General features: G+C 46.0%; 1 protein-coding gene across 2 annotated transcripts in view; it reads right to left on the bottom strand.

Annotated features, from left to right (window-relative positions):
* Positions 1-16,744, bottom strand: part of POLA1 (DNA polymerase alpha 1, catalytic subunit) — a 2,474,741-nt gene that overhangs the window by 1,937,633 nt on the left and 520,364 nt on the right. For both annotated transcript variants that reach the window (XM_069637299.1, XM_069637300.1), the window contains exons 18-19: positions 9,399-9,488; positions 8,704-8,820 (exon numbers count right to left, since the gene is read on the bottom strand). In XM_069637299.1, the coding sequence (XP_069493400.1) occupies positions 8,704-8,820; positions 9,399-9,488 (207 nt within the window). The remainder of the gene's footprint in view (positions 1-8,703; positions 8,821-9,398; positions 9,489-16,744) is intronic.

Raw genomic sequence — 16,744 nt, 5'->3', positions numbered from 1 at the left:
TGCTGTTATTCTTTTGGGCATGATTTTGATGGTTCGGTTGTACCTCTGAACTAGCCCACCCGTTTGAGGATGATGTATGGATGTATGTAGCTGCTTGATACATAATTGCTTGCACACTTTCTGCATTACTCCAGACACAAAGTTGCAGTGCCCAACAAGTATGCCAACAGTTGGTTCCATTTTTTTCACGAGTTGGATTGCATAACAAAATAGTAACAGATCAAGGAACACCCCTCATCGGGAAGGCCTCCGGGTATCTGGTGGCATAGTCCACTATGACCAATATGAACTTGTGTCCATGGCCATTCTTGAAAATGGTTCTTTTATAAGAGGCATTGGCTGTAAAGGGGCTTTTTGAGGTTTATGTGGACTTGTCTTCTGACAGATCGGGCACTCTTCACAGTATTTTGTCACTTCTCTGTATACCCCTGGCAAAAAGAACCTTTTTAACAATTTCTCTTGGGTTTTTTCCCTTCCAACGTGTCCACCAACCACACCATCATGGGCTAAGCTTAGCACAATTGGCCTATAACTTTTAGGCACCAGTAATTGTTCCGGTTCCACTCTACTTGGATCCTTAGTTATGCGATATAACGGCCCTTTCTTTGTTTTGAACCATGGATATCTTGTCCCAGTTACTTGGATCGGGACGGCTTGTTCTCTCGCATTCTTCAGAGTTGGATCCGTTAACAATTCACTTCGAAAGGTCTTTATGCTGTCTTCTGGTAACCAGTCTATGTATCTGTTTCTTTCTTCCCATTGCTGTTTAGCTTCTCTCACCTCTTTCTGTGTCTTCTTTATATGCTTGTGCTCTCTAGGTTCAAGCTTGCCATGTGCATAGGGTGCTGATCTTAACCACTCAGCTTCATTAACACATTACCCAAAGGTCGGTAAGTCAGTCCCCAATAACACCTGGATTGGCAAGTGTGGCATTATGGCAACTCTCATTCTGGAATTCACCCCATTAACTTCTAGGTCTACATCCTTAGAAGGATACTATTTAGTGTCCCCATGTACACATTTTGTATTGGTTGTCTTCCCGCCCCTTCACCCCCACTTACTTCCGGTTTTATGGCTGTTTGTTCACTTCCGGAGTCAAGACGACCTTGTATTGGAGTGCCATCTACTCGGACTTCCACTAGATATGGTTCCCGTCTTCGCCGGAATTCTCTGGACTCGGTACACCCAATTTCCTTCGGCTCGGGTTTAGGTTTTCTTGTGCAGAACCGAGCTATATGCCCCCATTCACCGCAGTCAAAGGACTGGGGTTGCTTGTTAGGGGGGGGGAGGGGCAGGCTGTTGTGCGTGTTTCCGGGCGACTATTCCTGACATCCGGGACCGGAGTTCCTCGAAGTGCGGGTTTATGGACGGCCAACCGGGTTGGACCGGCCTTTTGGAAGGCCGTAGCAATGTCAATAGCTTCCGACAGAGTGGGTCTGTGGTGTTGACGTACCCACCATTGCATAGCAGTTGGTAGGGCGTCTACAAACTGTTCTAGTTTGACTTTGTCCATGATTTCTTGAACAGTGCTGGCAGTTGGCTTTAGCCATTTATCACTCAAGTCATGGATTCTATAATACAGTTTGCTGGGTGTCTCACCATTTCATAGGCGTGTCTCTCTCAGCCTAGCCCTGTAGGCTTCCACCTCCACCCCCATCCTTTCCAGTATGGTTTTCTTAATATCTGCATATGTGGCATCGCCTGCAGGATTAGCAGCCTGATAGGCTCCTTGCATGGATCCAGTCAAGAGGGGAGCGATGAAGTGGCCCCATTTTTCCACTGGGAATTTCTTGCCACCCGTTCAAAGTTGGTAAAGAAATACCCTGGGTCTTCTCCTGGCTGGAACGTCTGCAGCACATTGGTAGGAGCTATGGAAGCCCTTCTGGTAGCGGTCATCGTTTCGGGGATCTGTTTAATAACATCTTGGTTGGCCGCTTGCAGCTGTAATGCCTGCTGTAAAGCCTGTCTGTCCACCTGAGCCTGGTGGGTCTGCACCTGCAACGACTGCTGGAGTTGTTGCTGTCCATCTGTGAGGGCTTTGATGAGGGCCTCCATGGAGTTTTACAATCCCACCGCTGCCACTAAATTTTGTGTGACCACTTAGACTAGGCAGGTAAATTGAACAAAGGACAGCCTTTATTGACTTGAGAACAAAATGAAAGAAATAAATCAGGAGTTTCAGCTCTCTTAGTTCAGCACTGGTTGATATTCTTTTAGGTCTTCTGAGAGGGTAAGGCTGAAACCTCGGGTTAATCCTCATAAGCCCATTGATATGAACGATTCTGCAAGAAGAAAGAATTCCCGTTACTCGCTCTGGCTGAGCGTTCGCGCCGCGGTCTCTGCGGCTTAGGTGTAACATGCCTCCAGGGCAGGGGTTAGCCCTCCACCTTGGAATTGCAACCCGTCGTGATTGTGGGTCGCTATGACCTGAACCCAGGTAACACATTTCACGGTCGGCGCCTATGTCTGCCTCCGACCACGAGGACTGGCTTCCTCCTGTGGCCCCATCCGGCCCATTTTTTCAGGCTCGTTTTCTGTTTCCCTGTCGTCCGCCACAGTAGTTCCTGCGGGCCCCTCCTCCGGGGTTATGGGCTCGATGTTCCCCTGGAGTCCCATGTTTCCTGGGTTGTTCCTGGTCTTCTGGCTGTTACATGGGCACAGCTGCACCTCCTCCTCTACCCATGCTCCTCAAGAGGAGTCTGCCTTGCAGCCTTCCCGGAGAGGCCTGTGTGGGGTCAGAAATGAAAGCAAGACACAAAGTGGGCATGTTTTTGGTTAAAGATTTACTAACAAACTGGTTGGGGTAATAACGCTCTGACCCTGCTCGAAGAGTAATTTCCCTACCTATAACCAAAAGCTAAGGGTCTGTCTTTGTCAGGATGTCAGAAATCAAAAGCCGTCCATGTGTCCAAATGTTTTATCCTGACCCTCACACTATAAACAAAATAATAAAGTGATATGGGAAATATCTTCAACATGGTATTTGTAAAACATGTTGATACATGAAAATATAATAGATCCAAAACAAAAGTTTTCTAAGGTAACAGTACCTTGGTTCAAGAGAGTGGTTCCCTTCCTCTGGATATTTCAAATGGAATGACACGGTTTCTGTTTCTAATAGTTCTTTGGTTATCTCCTTGGCCAGCAATAATCCTACTAGATACAACACTGTTCAACCTTGCGGTTTCCTTACAAGTTCCTTCTTTTTTCAACCACACACTGTCCTTTCTTGGGACTTCCCTGAAGGTTTACAATTTGCCTGGTATACTCTCCTGGTAGGACTTTTCATATGCTTGCACTTTGCCTGGTTTACTTGCCTGCCAGGACTTCTCGTTTCCATTTCGGAGCAACAGTCTCTTTACATTCACAATTCGGTATCCTCTTCCTTGAGTCAGTGTTTTAAATGTTTTCAATGTACACTTTCGGTTTTACCCATATCAGCATCTCATGTACTCATTCTTAGGGATTGCACTGGTATTATACCCATTTGATTTACAAACAATCTCATCTTTTCAGGTTTCACAGTGTTACAAAGTTCAAATTGTGTTTGGCGTGGTTGCCGAAACGCCCTGGGGTCCCCACTTAGCTTGGGCTGGCTCACTGGTTCTTCCTGGCGTCTTCGGTCCCCATCACGCTTACATGGCGCAGCTCTGCCGCTTGCTTTCCACTCTAGATTGCCTTGACGTCTCTCTGGCTTCTCCTGCGACTCTGCTCCTGCCTGCTGCCCTTTAGGTTTCGCTAAGGGTAACGCTGCTTCCTCAAGCTGCCAAGCGCCCAGGAACAGTCTTGTGGTTCTTGGCGTTTGTGGGCCTGCTTGCTCTCGCAACGATTCGTGCCCTCTTTGCTGCCGAGCCCCTTGGCACCACCACTCCAACTCATGCCACCAACGTCTGCGTCTACACGCCTTCATGTGAGATGCGCCGTCTGAGCTTCCCGAGCCACCTCTAACCTTTGCAATAGAGAGGACAAGCCCTCTCTCGCCAGCACAGTTCTTTGGTCTTGTTACCATCAACTTCACCAGGTCTCACCCCAGAAGGGTAATACAACAAAATATCCCTGGTTCCAGCCCCACACACTCGTGAGGGATACTGCAGTGTCACCTGGGCTGGGGCACTCTGCTGATGCCCAGGCATGTTGCCCTTCCTCCTGGAGGGAGGTGTGCTGGATTCTTTGACACCTCCAGTGCTTTCCAGCTCGCCACAGGCAGTTGGGAAGCAAATGTTCCCCCTTTAGGCACTGCAGTTTTCAGCCCTTCTTTCTTCAGCAAATGATTCCGAGAGACTGGTCCTCCAGGGACCTCTCACACTTCCTGAGTATTTCTTATTTTTATATTGGCTCTGGCCAATATGATTTGGGAGAAAGACTAGACTACTGACAGTGGGAAGTGGTGATTTTGATCCTTACACCTCACCTCACTGCACCTCTTCCTCATCCCATTGTAGCGATTGTGGGAATAGTAGTCCCTTTTTGAGAATACTATATAAACATTTGCAATCGGTTTTAAAGGCAAACTAGCCTGATAGTTGAGAGTTGGCCTTTGGGATGTGACCAGAGCTTTTCACTACTCTCCATGGGTAAAAGAGGGAAGCTACCACAATGGGCCATTAGATTGTTGCAAATGGGGATTTCATCCTGAAAGGGGAATATCGTGTCTCACCCGATGAGGTCCGGATACCCTCCTGGAGGTTCGTCCCCCCCCTCAGCATGTGACCCTCCCTCATACAGCCGCCCCCAGGGTCAGGATCAGGTAGCAGCTGCCATCCTCTGGCCACAAGGGAGGAGGTAATCAACGGCAAACCGTGATGAGTCCACCAGATTCATCACAGGCCTGACCACAGCCTCTAGCAGCATAGGCTGGGAAGGGACAAAAATATATCTTCAGCAGTGGCAGGCTGTGTGTGGAGGGCTGTTGCACCGCTATCTACAAGGACTTAACCGTACCCTTCGACGACTGCACCTTCTGGAGGGTGCTGTCTGCCTTTGAGTCAAACAGGTTCTGGTCATCAAAAGGCATACCCAGCAGCCTGGCCTGCACATCTGCTGCAAAACCAGGCATTCTCAACCATGAGTGACTCCCAAGTACCATCCCTATAGCCATGGACATGCCAACACAATCAGCGGTGTACAAGCCGACTGTAAAATCTGTCCAGGGCCTGGAAACCATCCGACATCTCTCCTTCAGGGATATGCGCCCGGCCGCTCCTGCCACCACAGACCATAGGCAGAAAGAATTTGGCAAGAGCACAACGTAGCAAAAACAAAGAGGTGATGGCTGGAAGATTTAGAATGAATCTTAACCTCTGGCATTGCTCTGGGCAACCCTCCAGACCATCGTTCTTCGCCTGCCAAGCCATTACAGAGGGGAAAGACCATATGCAAATCAGGCGTAGCCCCACCCCAAAAGGGACGGTCCAGCCCAAACTGCTAGGTCACATCCCTTCTGCACGAGACCCCAAGCATCCCCAAACATGTTTCAGCATTGTTGGGCCTCATCAGTGAGGAGTAGCTTGGGTCTCTAGGCTCAGCAGGCACCTGACCCACGTCTGGGCATACCCGTCCCACTCGGGGTGACATAGCAAAAACAAAGAGGTGATGGAGAAGAGCATAACGTAGGACAAGGCTGCCGAACATCTTATTGCCCCAATCGTCAAGTCTCTTGTTTTCCCCATCTGGAGGGAAGGAAGGGAAAGTGAAGGTTTTTTTAGGTTCACCATCGCAACCTGAACCACCAAGCTTTCAGGAGAGGATAGAAACGCCAGATCAGATAACGCCAGGCAGCATTTCCTCGCCACATCCCAGTCAATTGTCACAGTAGCAGCAAGTTTCTCCCAAACTTCTGTTACAGGTGCCACTACTACCACCTTGAAACATTGAAGGGCAGCAGCGACTACTTCCTAGGGCGCATCATCCAGGATATCACAATGCTCATACTGGATCTTCGATCTGGATGGAGCAGAAAGCCCCAAGGTCACTGTTGCCAACGATTTCACTGAATACAATTTCACCTAAGGAGAAGTGACCGAATTTATCTGGCCGAAAATGGTAGGTAATGTGGTATATGTATAGTGCACAATAGACGGGGTGTGGGGTAAGGGTATAAGTTAGGGTAGAGAGGGGTAAGGGGAGCTTCAGGCGGGTATCCCCCGCATTATGAAAAAAAGGAGAAAGTAAAAAGTGATTTTTGTTTTTAGGTTAAATAAAGTATCACTTCACCATTAGGTAAAATATTTTCAAAAAAATCGCGTATAGCCCAAGGTCTCAGCTACCTTGACCATTATCTGCTGAAAACCAGCATGAGGCTTGCTTTGAGTGGGAGCTAACAAGATATCCATCTCTGTGGGCGTGTCCAGGTCACTGGCAACCCGCAGGTCCTCAAATAGCCCAATCCCATCCTCACCGTCCCCATAGAATTCAGGGAAATCTTTCTCCTCCCTGGACACCATGGGTTCCAATCTGAATGGTACCTGATCACCTTCCACTTAATAGATTGAGTACATATTGGACATGGAGTCTCTTGGGAGGGGAGCGTAATCCCAGGGATCTTCAACAATACCGGCGATCGGCGCAGAGGGTGTCGATGTCGAGACTGCAGTGCCCTTAGGGTCATCCAGCGCTTGGACACTTTGTTCATCAATGGATCCAGGGCCAAGCCCAAACGGGTGGGCAGGAGTTAAGTCCAACGGGTGCCCTGCCAGTCTCAACAGACACAGGGGGACCAGTCAGCGCCCCGACTGAAGTCAAAGGCGCCATGTCAAAGAAGTCCATCTTTAGGTGAAATGCCTCGCAATCCTCTTTAGTGGAGGTGTGGGTGGGGGAAAAGGGACTTTTACCTGCCGTACAGGAAACTCCATGAAGCTGTGGCTCCTCTTAAAGGATGAAGAAGAGAGACTGTGCGAGGAGCCAATCAGGGGGATGGGGTGGGGGTCAGGGACGGGTGTTGGACCTCTTCCAGTGCCACCTTTTGTCCTTTTCATACTCTGCACTGAGCCGTTTTTTTTTGGGACAGCGCTCTGCATCATGCGACATTCAATGAGATCGCTGCTCTACACTCTTCGCCTTATGGACGAAGGTGAAGAGTTTTGGCGCTCTTTCCAGGAGGGGCTTCAAGTGCATGAACAGGCACAATCCGCAATCTTAAACTTGTATGGACTTGGCGGGAACGAGAGTGAATCAGACAGTACGTCTATCCACTGGATACAGACATGTGCCAGCCACAATCCACACATGGCTTGAATCCGGAGACCTTCAACAGTCGGCATGCTGTATAGAAATTATTTTTAGTAAGCGAACAGATTCCAATAAGTGAACAGAGAACCCATAAAAAAGGAACTGAGGTTACGGGGAGCAACGCCTCAATATATACTGGCCCAGGGCACCTAGAGGCATTGGAAAGTGCCGACGCAGAGACGTGCTGTGCCTCCGAGTGGCAGAAAGGTTTCTGTGAAAACCTGCACTGGGGATAGGATCATAGATGAGGAATCCAAGAGTGAGAGAGGAAGTGAGAGAGGAAGTGAGAGAGGAAGTGAGAGAGGAAGTGAGAGAGGAAGTGAGAGAGGAAGTGAGAGAGGAAGTGAGAGAGGAAGTGAGAGAGGAAGTGAGAGAGGAAGTGAGAGAGGAAGTGAGAGAGGAAGTGAGAGAGGAAGTGTGAGTGTGTGAGTGTGTGAGTGTGTGAGTGTGTGAGTGTGTGAGTGTGTGAGTGTGTGAGTGTGTGAGTGTGTGAGTGTGTGAGTGTGTGAGTGTGTGAGTGAGTGAGTGAGTGAGTGAGTGAGTGAGTGAGTGAGTGAGTGTGTGAGTGAGTGAGTGAGTGTGTGACCATTTTTTATACTTGCCTGCCTAAATTGAATTGTGTGTGCATTATATTGTGGGAACTCTGAGGGCCCATGACCCCACTACTCATTCTCTCCTAAGAATAGCCTTGACAGCTCTCCATTGCTACCTTGATTGGGATTTGGCTAACCTCTGAGTTCCCTGTTCCATATAACTAGGGTGGGCTCCTAAAATCGGCCCACCGGGCCAAATTCTAGGAATCTATATCAACAGTGAGACGTCATAGTGACAGAGGGAAGACAAAGGAGAAGTAGGTGGGTGGAGTTGGGGTAAGGAGAGAAGGATGAAGGGAACAGCGTGAAAAGTGTGCGAGTGTGGACGTGAAAGGAAGGAGGCATACTGACTCTACACTATTCAGTGGATAGACACAAGGTCCCTGAGGGAGGTAATAAACTAGATTATGTATTCACACTTAGCAGAAGTAAGATCGTAGACAGTAGGGGTCCATATTCGGTACCTACTAGCCTGGGGTTAAAGATGCCTTATGTAGGGAGGATGTGCATTTCTGGATGAGAGGGACAGCCCAAAGCCCTGCTGGATCAAACAACAACCATTGAACCATCCCCAAAACTCAGATTAGTCATTGGGCCATCTGTGACTACAGGCAATACTAGAAACATTCAATGCAATGCCTTCCTGGTGAGAAAAGAGCGAATTCAGGCAAGTCTGCTGACTTCTCAGAGTAATCTACCTACCTACATGGAAAATCTTGGCCAATACCATTATAAACTAGCAGGGACATTTGCAATAAAACAAAAAAGAAATTGTGTTGAAAGAAACCTTAGTAATACACTTCTGTGCAAAAGATGTGAGCAGCAAGCATCAGACCTGACCTTCAGATTACAAACTGCAACCAAGACAACATTTGCATTTTACCCCAAGCTTTGGCATGATTGATCTTCTGAGGCGCCCAATCTTGGACCAGTGAGGAACTTTGCACACATTGATCCTCTGCAGCAGGACTTCAAGATCAAACCCATAAATATCATGGCCCTGTTCACAAAAGAAAGGAAAGTACCTTAATTAAAATGGAACAAACAAACTAGTTTACCAAACTTTGCATAAAACCTGGTGTGCCACAGCAGTTTATTAATGAGAATTTCCTTCAATACAAGGTAACAATACACAAAGTTTCCAGCTACAATGGTGTATTGGGTAAGACAATACCAATGACTTATTCTATACAGAGTTGAACTATTTTTAAAGTCTAGCTATTTTCTATTGGTACGCTAGTACGCAAAATAATCTATGTACACAAGGAATTGGTTGACGTCTACCAACTGCCATTAACCTATCTTCCACAACCAAAGGCACAAAAATATGTAGGAAAATGGGCCTTGAGAAAATGGTTTCCCTATCGCCAATCATAGTCTTTTACTGAAAGACATAATAAAGCATAAACACAAAATATGATTTGTGCAGATACATCACATTTTGTGAAAAGAAATTTGGTACAATTGGGGAGATGACTAATTTAAAAATAAAAATAAAATGAACCCTAAAGCAGTGTATGAAGGATTATCTCAATAACAGTATCCCTGCCATTCCCACAAATTGAGCAAATCACTTACCACAATCACATCCGGGTCAATCTTGTGAATCTTTGCAAGGAGAAATCCCAACAACGTCCTCTCTGTCAAGGCAACCTCGATATTTGCATTCTAATTAGGAGACAAAATTAGGTTCAAAATGTAAAGGTTCAAAATGTAAAGACAAGGTAGGAGTTATTCCATATTTGCAATCAATGTGCACTCAACTGGCAAACAAAAAACAAATTCAAAGGCTGCCTTAGGCCACTTGTTTTAAATATAAGAGTTACTGGCCCTGTTTAGCCTTTTGACAGGGTTGGTGATGGTACACAAATCACAAATCTAGGCTTTCAATCATCTGTTGGCCAAACTAACAGGCACATTTAAAATGAGATATTTAGCACACGACCTATAATCCTCAGTTTACATTAATCATTGAGTTATGAAAAATTATCAGAAACCTTTCCACTGGCATTGCAATAAATCCTGTTGGAGAAAAGGGCCAAGCAACTTAGGCAGGGTAGAGCTCAGAGCTTGCACTCACAATAAAAAGGATCAATTAGTCCAAAACATTAGCCACACAAATTTGATATTTATCAAATCTGGGATCCAGCAACAATTCTTATATTAATTTGGAACTACATGTGCTTTGAAACAAGCTCCATGCAACTACCATCCCAAACTAGGGATTTCAAATAATATTTGTAAAACAACCTTGCATATGGAAAGTTGATGTGGAGTGATATCAGGACAAAGCGATTTGTCACTGGCAGCAAATCCGTAGTTTGGCCCACTCCGCTACTCTAGACATGACAGAAGTAACATTGGTCCATCATGTAGGAAACTCAAGAATTTGAGTTACATTACTTAAACTTCCAACAGCTCTCCTCTTTCTCACCCCCACTCTTCTTTACATGAAGTTGTACAGCATTCAATCCATGAAAATAGGCTAAATTTAAATATATTTTTTGTATGATTGATCACCATGATATTTATACATTTGAAACAATCAAAATGTACATTCAGTAGTTAATTGTTTCACTAGTTACAGAATAATGCTATTCTATTATTCCTAAGAGTGAAAGTATATATCAGTTACATTAGTGTTTGTTAGGGAGAATTCTCAGAAATGTGCTAATTCCCTTCTACATTAAAGACCCCCAGCTCTTTTTGATGGGCTTTAGGACTTAATTTCTAACCTGGAGAGAGACCTTTTTCCCACTCTCTTGTGTATTCTTCTGTGGTTTGGACTTTTTGACTTTGGAATCTGACAAACTCCATGGGTATCATCTTTACACTGTGACACAGCACCTTCAGCGCAGTGACACAGGGAAGTTGGTTTAAATATCTTCTCTTGGATAACTGCTGTTTCCAAGAACAGTGAAGTGACTCTCGACCCAGCACACACTGTCTTACAATAGGGTGCTGGAGGGGTTACTTAGGATCCCCTTTGTCTAGTTTCTCATGTAATATTTGTTATACATTACCTTTTTAACAGTTAATGGCTGGTGGCAGTGGTTTACTTTTTCCTACCATTGTGTGTTTCTACCGCGGCCTGCAATTGCAGCTGCAGTAAGGCACCCATTGGGGCCCATTTTGTCAAAATGGCCCGGTCTACTTTTTTCACTATTTCATGTTGGAAAGGTCCTTCTTGAGATTTACTCTGCATGCCAAACCAGGATTGGTCCCTTTGCTCGTTTTGTCTTTGGTAGGATTCACTGGTGAAGCCCGCCTCTGGCTCCAGGGTGTCTAGCAGGGCAGGAAGCGGGGGAGATAGGGAAAATTCCCTGTGCTTAATCTCCTTGGTTACAGGAATACATAAAAAAGGTGATTGGCTGGCTGTCCTTGGAGGACAGCCTCCCTGCTGTGTGAGTAACAGCTAGGCTGCAAATTAATGGGAGAAACCTGCATACAAGGCAAGGCTTTTTGCTTGGAAGGCAGAGTCGACCACTGGACGAATTAATCCGAAGAAGAACTTGGAAGAGACGCTTGCTGCAACTTCTGGACCATTGGTTTGCCCGGTGAAGCCCTGCTGCATTGCTGAAGCTCCAAATTCACCTCGACTAAAGAAGCCCTGCAACGGACAATTATCCCCTTGGGTTGGTGGGACCAATCAACCCCAAAGCAAACTTGTCTGGACATCCTCTCTGAGCTTGCTGTTCTTCCACTGCTGCTGCAGGAACCGACTGCCAGGGAGAGGAACACCAGAATCTAATTAAGTCGGACCCGAGCTACAGGAAGATCCTCCGGGCTCCCATGAAGCAGGACTGATCAAGCCTGAGCCACCTCAGAGTGCTGGACCTCAGATGCGAAGAAAGTCCATAAAGGTATCAGAGAACCACAGTGGTGCTGTTTGCGAGAGCCACGAGGAACTGAAACCGCAAACTGCTGCTGATCTGAAGTTTTCCCATGGCTGCCGCCGACCTTCCATTAGTAGTGCAGGTGTCCCCAGACGTCCTCCCTCTTGTCCCCACGACTGAGACCCAGAGATCAGATATCTTGTATCTAATGACCCTGCAGCATTCATTGCTTTTCTTATTGAATAACTCTGCTATACTAAGGATGACTAAAGTATCCAAATTGGGATCAACGTTGTAATGGATTTGTTGAACTTTGCACATGCATTTGAAGCCCTTTTTAAGAATACCACTTTTTTAGTGATTTAACTACGAAGTATTGTCTTTTTGTTTTGTTATATGCAATTTCTTTAACATTCCATTTGTAATTCTGTTGATCACTTCAAAAGTACTATGTGAAAAAATGGTTTCCCTTTATTGTTATATTAAGTGTTGTAAATACATGATTGCACTTTTTTACAAATCTTTTGTTGAATCATAGTTTTTTCATTTTGTGCTTAGAAACACTTTCTAGAAGCACCCTGTACAACTATGCAGTGGGTGGTGACATGCATTTAGCGGTTGACTCATCCATATAATTTCTAGAATCAAGAAACCTATTCTCTTTTCAAAAACAGTTTAGTGGACAGGTCTAGTGACTAATTATACCTGTCCACCTTAAATCTCTGTGGTTTAAAACAGAACAAGTAAGGGTACACTCGTTCAGGTGAGACCCAGGAACAACAGGATCTGCAGACCTGCACAGGAACAGAAGCCAGCTGGAACCAATTTCTTCAAATCAAAAGTACTGTAAAACTAAGGGGACCTACCTCGTTGTGTAGCCTTGCTAGTTCTCAGTTGAGACTTGTCTTGGTTGCTTTTGCAGAGTTGCATGCAGATTTGCCCGTCACAAGACTCCGAGCTTGTGGCCCTAGAGGGATTTCATTTTCTACAAAGACTTCTAAAACATTGTGCAAGACTTTTACTTACCTACAAGAAGTGCTTCAGCTCACCTAGACTTCTGCTCAACATTGGCTGGCCTGGCTCCCTGAAAGTCTCTTCTTACCTCTGACTTTGAGCTTAACTGTTCCTCAGGAAAGGGTTATTTTACTTTGCATTGGAGGGTTCAAAAAGTACTTACCTGCTTAAGAATATTTGTTAATCATTGTTTTAATCCCTAAAACCTTTTCCTTGGACACCAACCTCAGTATTGTTCTAAATGTGCCAGTGATATCAATATCCACAGGGTCCTAGTTATTTAAGTCACCCCAGGGTGTAAGAAGTATCTGTGTGCCATCCCAAATGGTCATCTACTGATTTAATGAAACGGAGTGTGTATTTTTAAAATATATTATTGTGCTACATATATGTGCTCCCTTCTGAAGAAGGCTTTTTCAACTGACTATTAAATCAATAATTGTTTAATCAAGAAACCTGAGTGTAAGTGTTTATTTGGATACTTGTCACTGTGAATCTCTGTATAATTACCCTACAGCTCACATTGACCCCTCTTAAAATAAGCACAGCTGCTCAGTCACTCTACCAACTTGTGTAGTACATGCTTATACCAAAGGTTGGGTTAACTATTGCAAAGAGGACAAGACTGGTGCAGTCTCCCACACGGTACTGCAATCAATCTTGCCTAAGGGTGTTGGTGTGACCATATTTAACTAAATGTTTTAGTTGCTTAGTGTTTAATTTAAAAGCCCAATAAGGGATTCCAAGATGGCCACCAGACAACAGCAGACGTGAAATCACCCTCCATCTCCAGGGCCTCACTAAAAATGGCAATTCTCAACGTCCATTGCCCATCAGCCGGATAGGTGCTGTGTGCCCGAACCCGAGAATACAGCCCTGCATCAAGTTGGAGTGGAGGTGACATCTGAATTACTGTAGAGCAGCATAAACGGAGTAGCTGGACGCCCAGTATCCGGTGCAGCCGACGGAAGAAGGAGGTGGGATGCAGTGGCAAAGATAAGGGCAGGGATCCAATGGCGGTTGGTGCTCTACAAGACTCTGAGACTCGTATGAGCGATCTACTGCCTGGTGAACAATTATAGAGCAAGCCCTCTTCCCCCTCAGCTCACTAAACAACCGAGATGGGGATTTGTGGTTAAGAAAGGTGACGAGGAGGAGGGTGCGAAGGCTCTGAGAGTCAAGACGCATCAGTGTGGGCTAGACTGAAGACCAGGGTCAGATGACCTGCTGCTAGTTAAGACCCTGTGGTGTCAGAGGGCCTGGTACTTCCTGGATTGACTGCACCCCAAAAAGGCCTTGATAGCGATATTTATTTATTTGCATTTATAGAGCACACAACTGCCCTCAGGCATCGCAGCACTGTACAAGAATGCTTATTTGATTACATAAGTGCTTGCGCAGACTTTGTTACATACATGTTACATAGCCCGCATGTGGTCGAGTGCGGTTTGTTTAGTTACATAGTGCTTGCAAATGCATCATGATCGAAATACATAATGATGCAGATGGTATAGACCATCATTGTGGGGGTGAATCGGCCAACAGTGTCGACTACTGCGATCGCAAGGCGCTTGGCAGCACACAAGGGCTGGAATGCAGAGATTAGAGGATACCGGCTCAAGGTGGAATGCAAAGAATTTAAAAAGCACATCTAAATTCTATTCAGGCAAGGCACTAAAATGCAGCAGAAAAACAGTTTATGTATGGGTGAAAGCACTACAGAAAGAACACACATTTCACATGGTGCAGAATTACAGTAGGAGGGCTTAAGTAGTCCAATCAGGCCGATAGCCACCAGAGCAACAAAAAGCAGCAGGGGAATAGAGCATTTAAAGGCAAAATTACTGTTAACACATGCTGTAGTGAAGGACGACGCCCTGCAGCTTTGCTATCCTGGAGATAAGTAGGCCAGATTAGGCAGTCAGAGTTCGCAGGGAGGAGCTACAGAGGCACTTAGATGGAGAGGTGAAGTTAAGTGCAGTGGAACATGAAGGTCGTATAGTAACCAAGAGAAAGGTGAGGCAGGGTATTAGGATGGTTGCAGGAGCTCAGTGATACACAGAATGTAGGCAGCGGTCAACGGGCCTCGAGGCTGCCAAGTAGGATTGCAAAGGAAGGCACCAAAGTGGAGCAGTGCACAGAAAGTATTGGGGAGTGACTAATGCAGGCACGTGAGTGCCAGTGATGCTATGGCTCTGTGGGGGTGGGGGGGGTGGGGGGGTGACGGGCAATGGGTGTTGTAGCATCGTAACAAAGAGGTGGCACTTAACCAGTGCGTGAAGTAACGGACGGTGACCGCCTCGTTGTGAAAATAGGAAGTGGGATGGGGCCCTCTCAGGCCAGACATGGGTGGGAAAGATTCTTTCAGGTGGCCCTTTGAAGGGGCCAGTGTTAGGGAGATGTATCATTGTGCTTCATGCCCTCTCCTAGCCATCTCCTAGTGAGACCCCCAGCAAATTTGGCTTGTCTTCCGGACCTTTTTCTTTTAATCATGAATGAGTGGAGCCTCTCTCCACTCATTCATTCTTATGGGGTCTGTCTTTTGGAACTCTATTCTTTGTATTCTACCTGTACTATGGAGTCTGCTCCATAGCTCTTAAAGGCATTTGTGGTGTACTACTGCAGCACACAGCTGCTCGTGGACAGTGTTGCTGGGGACCTTTTGGGTCCTCTAAGAATTTATTTCCTATATTCTTGAATTAACTACAGTCCTCAAGGATCGAGAGATACTTAGTATCTCTCCCAAAACTCTATAGTCTGAGAGATTGGCATCCCCCACCTTCACTGGAGTGCCAAGGGATACCTATTTTCCCCCGTCTCTCTGCTCCTGTGACTTTTTGTCACAGACATTTACCTAGTTATGGCCGGTGGCAGTGGATGTGTTCAACCAACTATTGTGTATTTTTTATACAGCAGACTATGTCCATAGCCTCGGTAGTGCACAATAGGGGCACTCAAGTACCTCCCTTCCTTTTTTGCCATTACTAGTGTGGTTGTTCTTTGTTAGCCCTACCCTCTACAATTCTGGAAGGGGGAGGACTGTGTGTGTGTTTTGCCTTTGGCGGGAACCAGTTGGTATCCCCGCCTAGGCTCCAGAGTGTCTGAGCAGGCAGAAAGTGGGGGAGGAGTCTTCCACCCACCTGTCCTTTGTCTGCCAGAGTGCCTGAATAGGACCAGCTCCCACAGGGGCTCTGGCTGTCATGATTGGACCACCAAATGCCCCCTTTCTGTAAAATGCTGAGCGAGATTGCAGAGGAGGGTGTGCTGCAACTGTATAAAAGGTGAGACTTCTTGAGTGTTGTTAGGCAGAAACCTGTGCAGTTCCCTTGGGGACCACTGCAAAAGATTTAGGACTACAGGTGTTGGCAGTAAACCCACTTGGTAGCAGTCTGTACCACCCAGATTTACCTGGTAGCTGTGGCTGAGCAGTCAGACTTCCCTCAAGAAGAGTTAGGCAGTATGCAAAGTATACAAAATAGGCACTCAGATACAATAGCACTGACCAGAGCTTTGGTATCAAGGTATATAATTATTTATTTAAAAACACACGTATTGAAACACTCCAGCACTATTATTGTAATTCACTCTAAACACAGTTACTATTATATATATACTCCTTATTCCTTATCAGACAAGTCTTAGTTAGCATCACTTATTTCCAGACAGAGGTGAGCGCTTAACTATAGATGGCACTCCAATAAGTTAACGAAAAAGGGAGGGAAAAAGGCAGAATGTAGGAAAATACACCACACTAATACTTAGGAACTCTTAAGCAAGGCAGGAAAGTCAAAAGTTACTTGTGAGCCAAAGTCCATAGGCGGGCCCACTCTTGGAGAGAGCAGGGCACAAATGCACCCAAGATCACACAATGACAATAGGCTTAAAAAGTCTTGCAGGGAGTTCAGAACGGTTTTAGTTAGGCTCAGAAACGTTTAGCCAGGGTGTCCCAGGCTAACCCAGGGTCGAAAGCCGGGGACTAAATCTAACCCGTACAGTCGGTTGCAAGGGAAGCCAAGCGGAACACGGTACCTTATGTGGAAAGGATCCTCCAGCGGGGGCAGTTGTTCCTGACAG

The sequence above is a fragment of the Ambystoma mexicanum genome, chromosome 7p, assembly GCF_040938575.1.
Source record: "Ambystoma mexicanum isolate Mex_15411 chromosome 7p, UKY_AmexF1_1, whole genome shotgun sequence".
Taxonomy (NCBI): Eukaryota; Metazoa; Chordata; class Amphibia; order Caudata; family Ambystomatidae; genus Ambystoma; species Ambystoma mexicanum.
The sequence above is the reverse complement of the archived record's forward strand: the minus strand, read 5'-3'. Positions and strand labels throughout refer to the sequence as shown.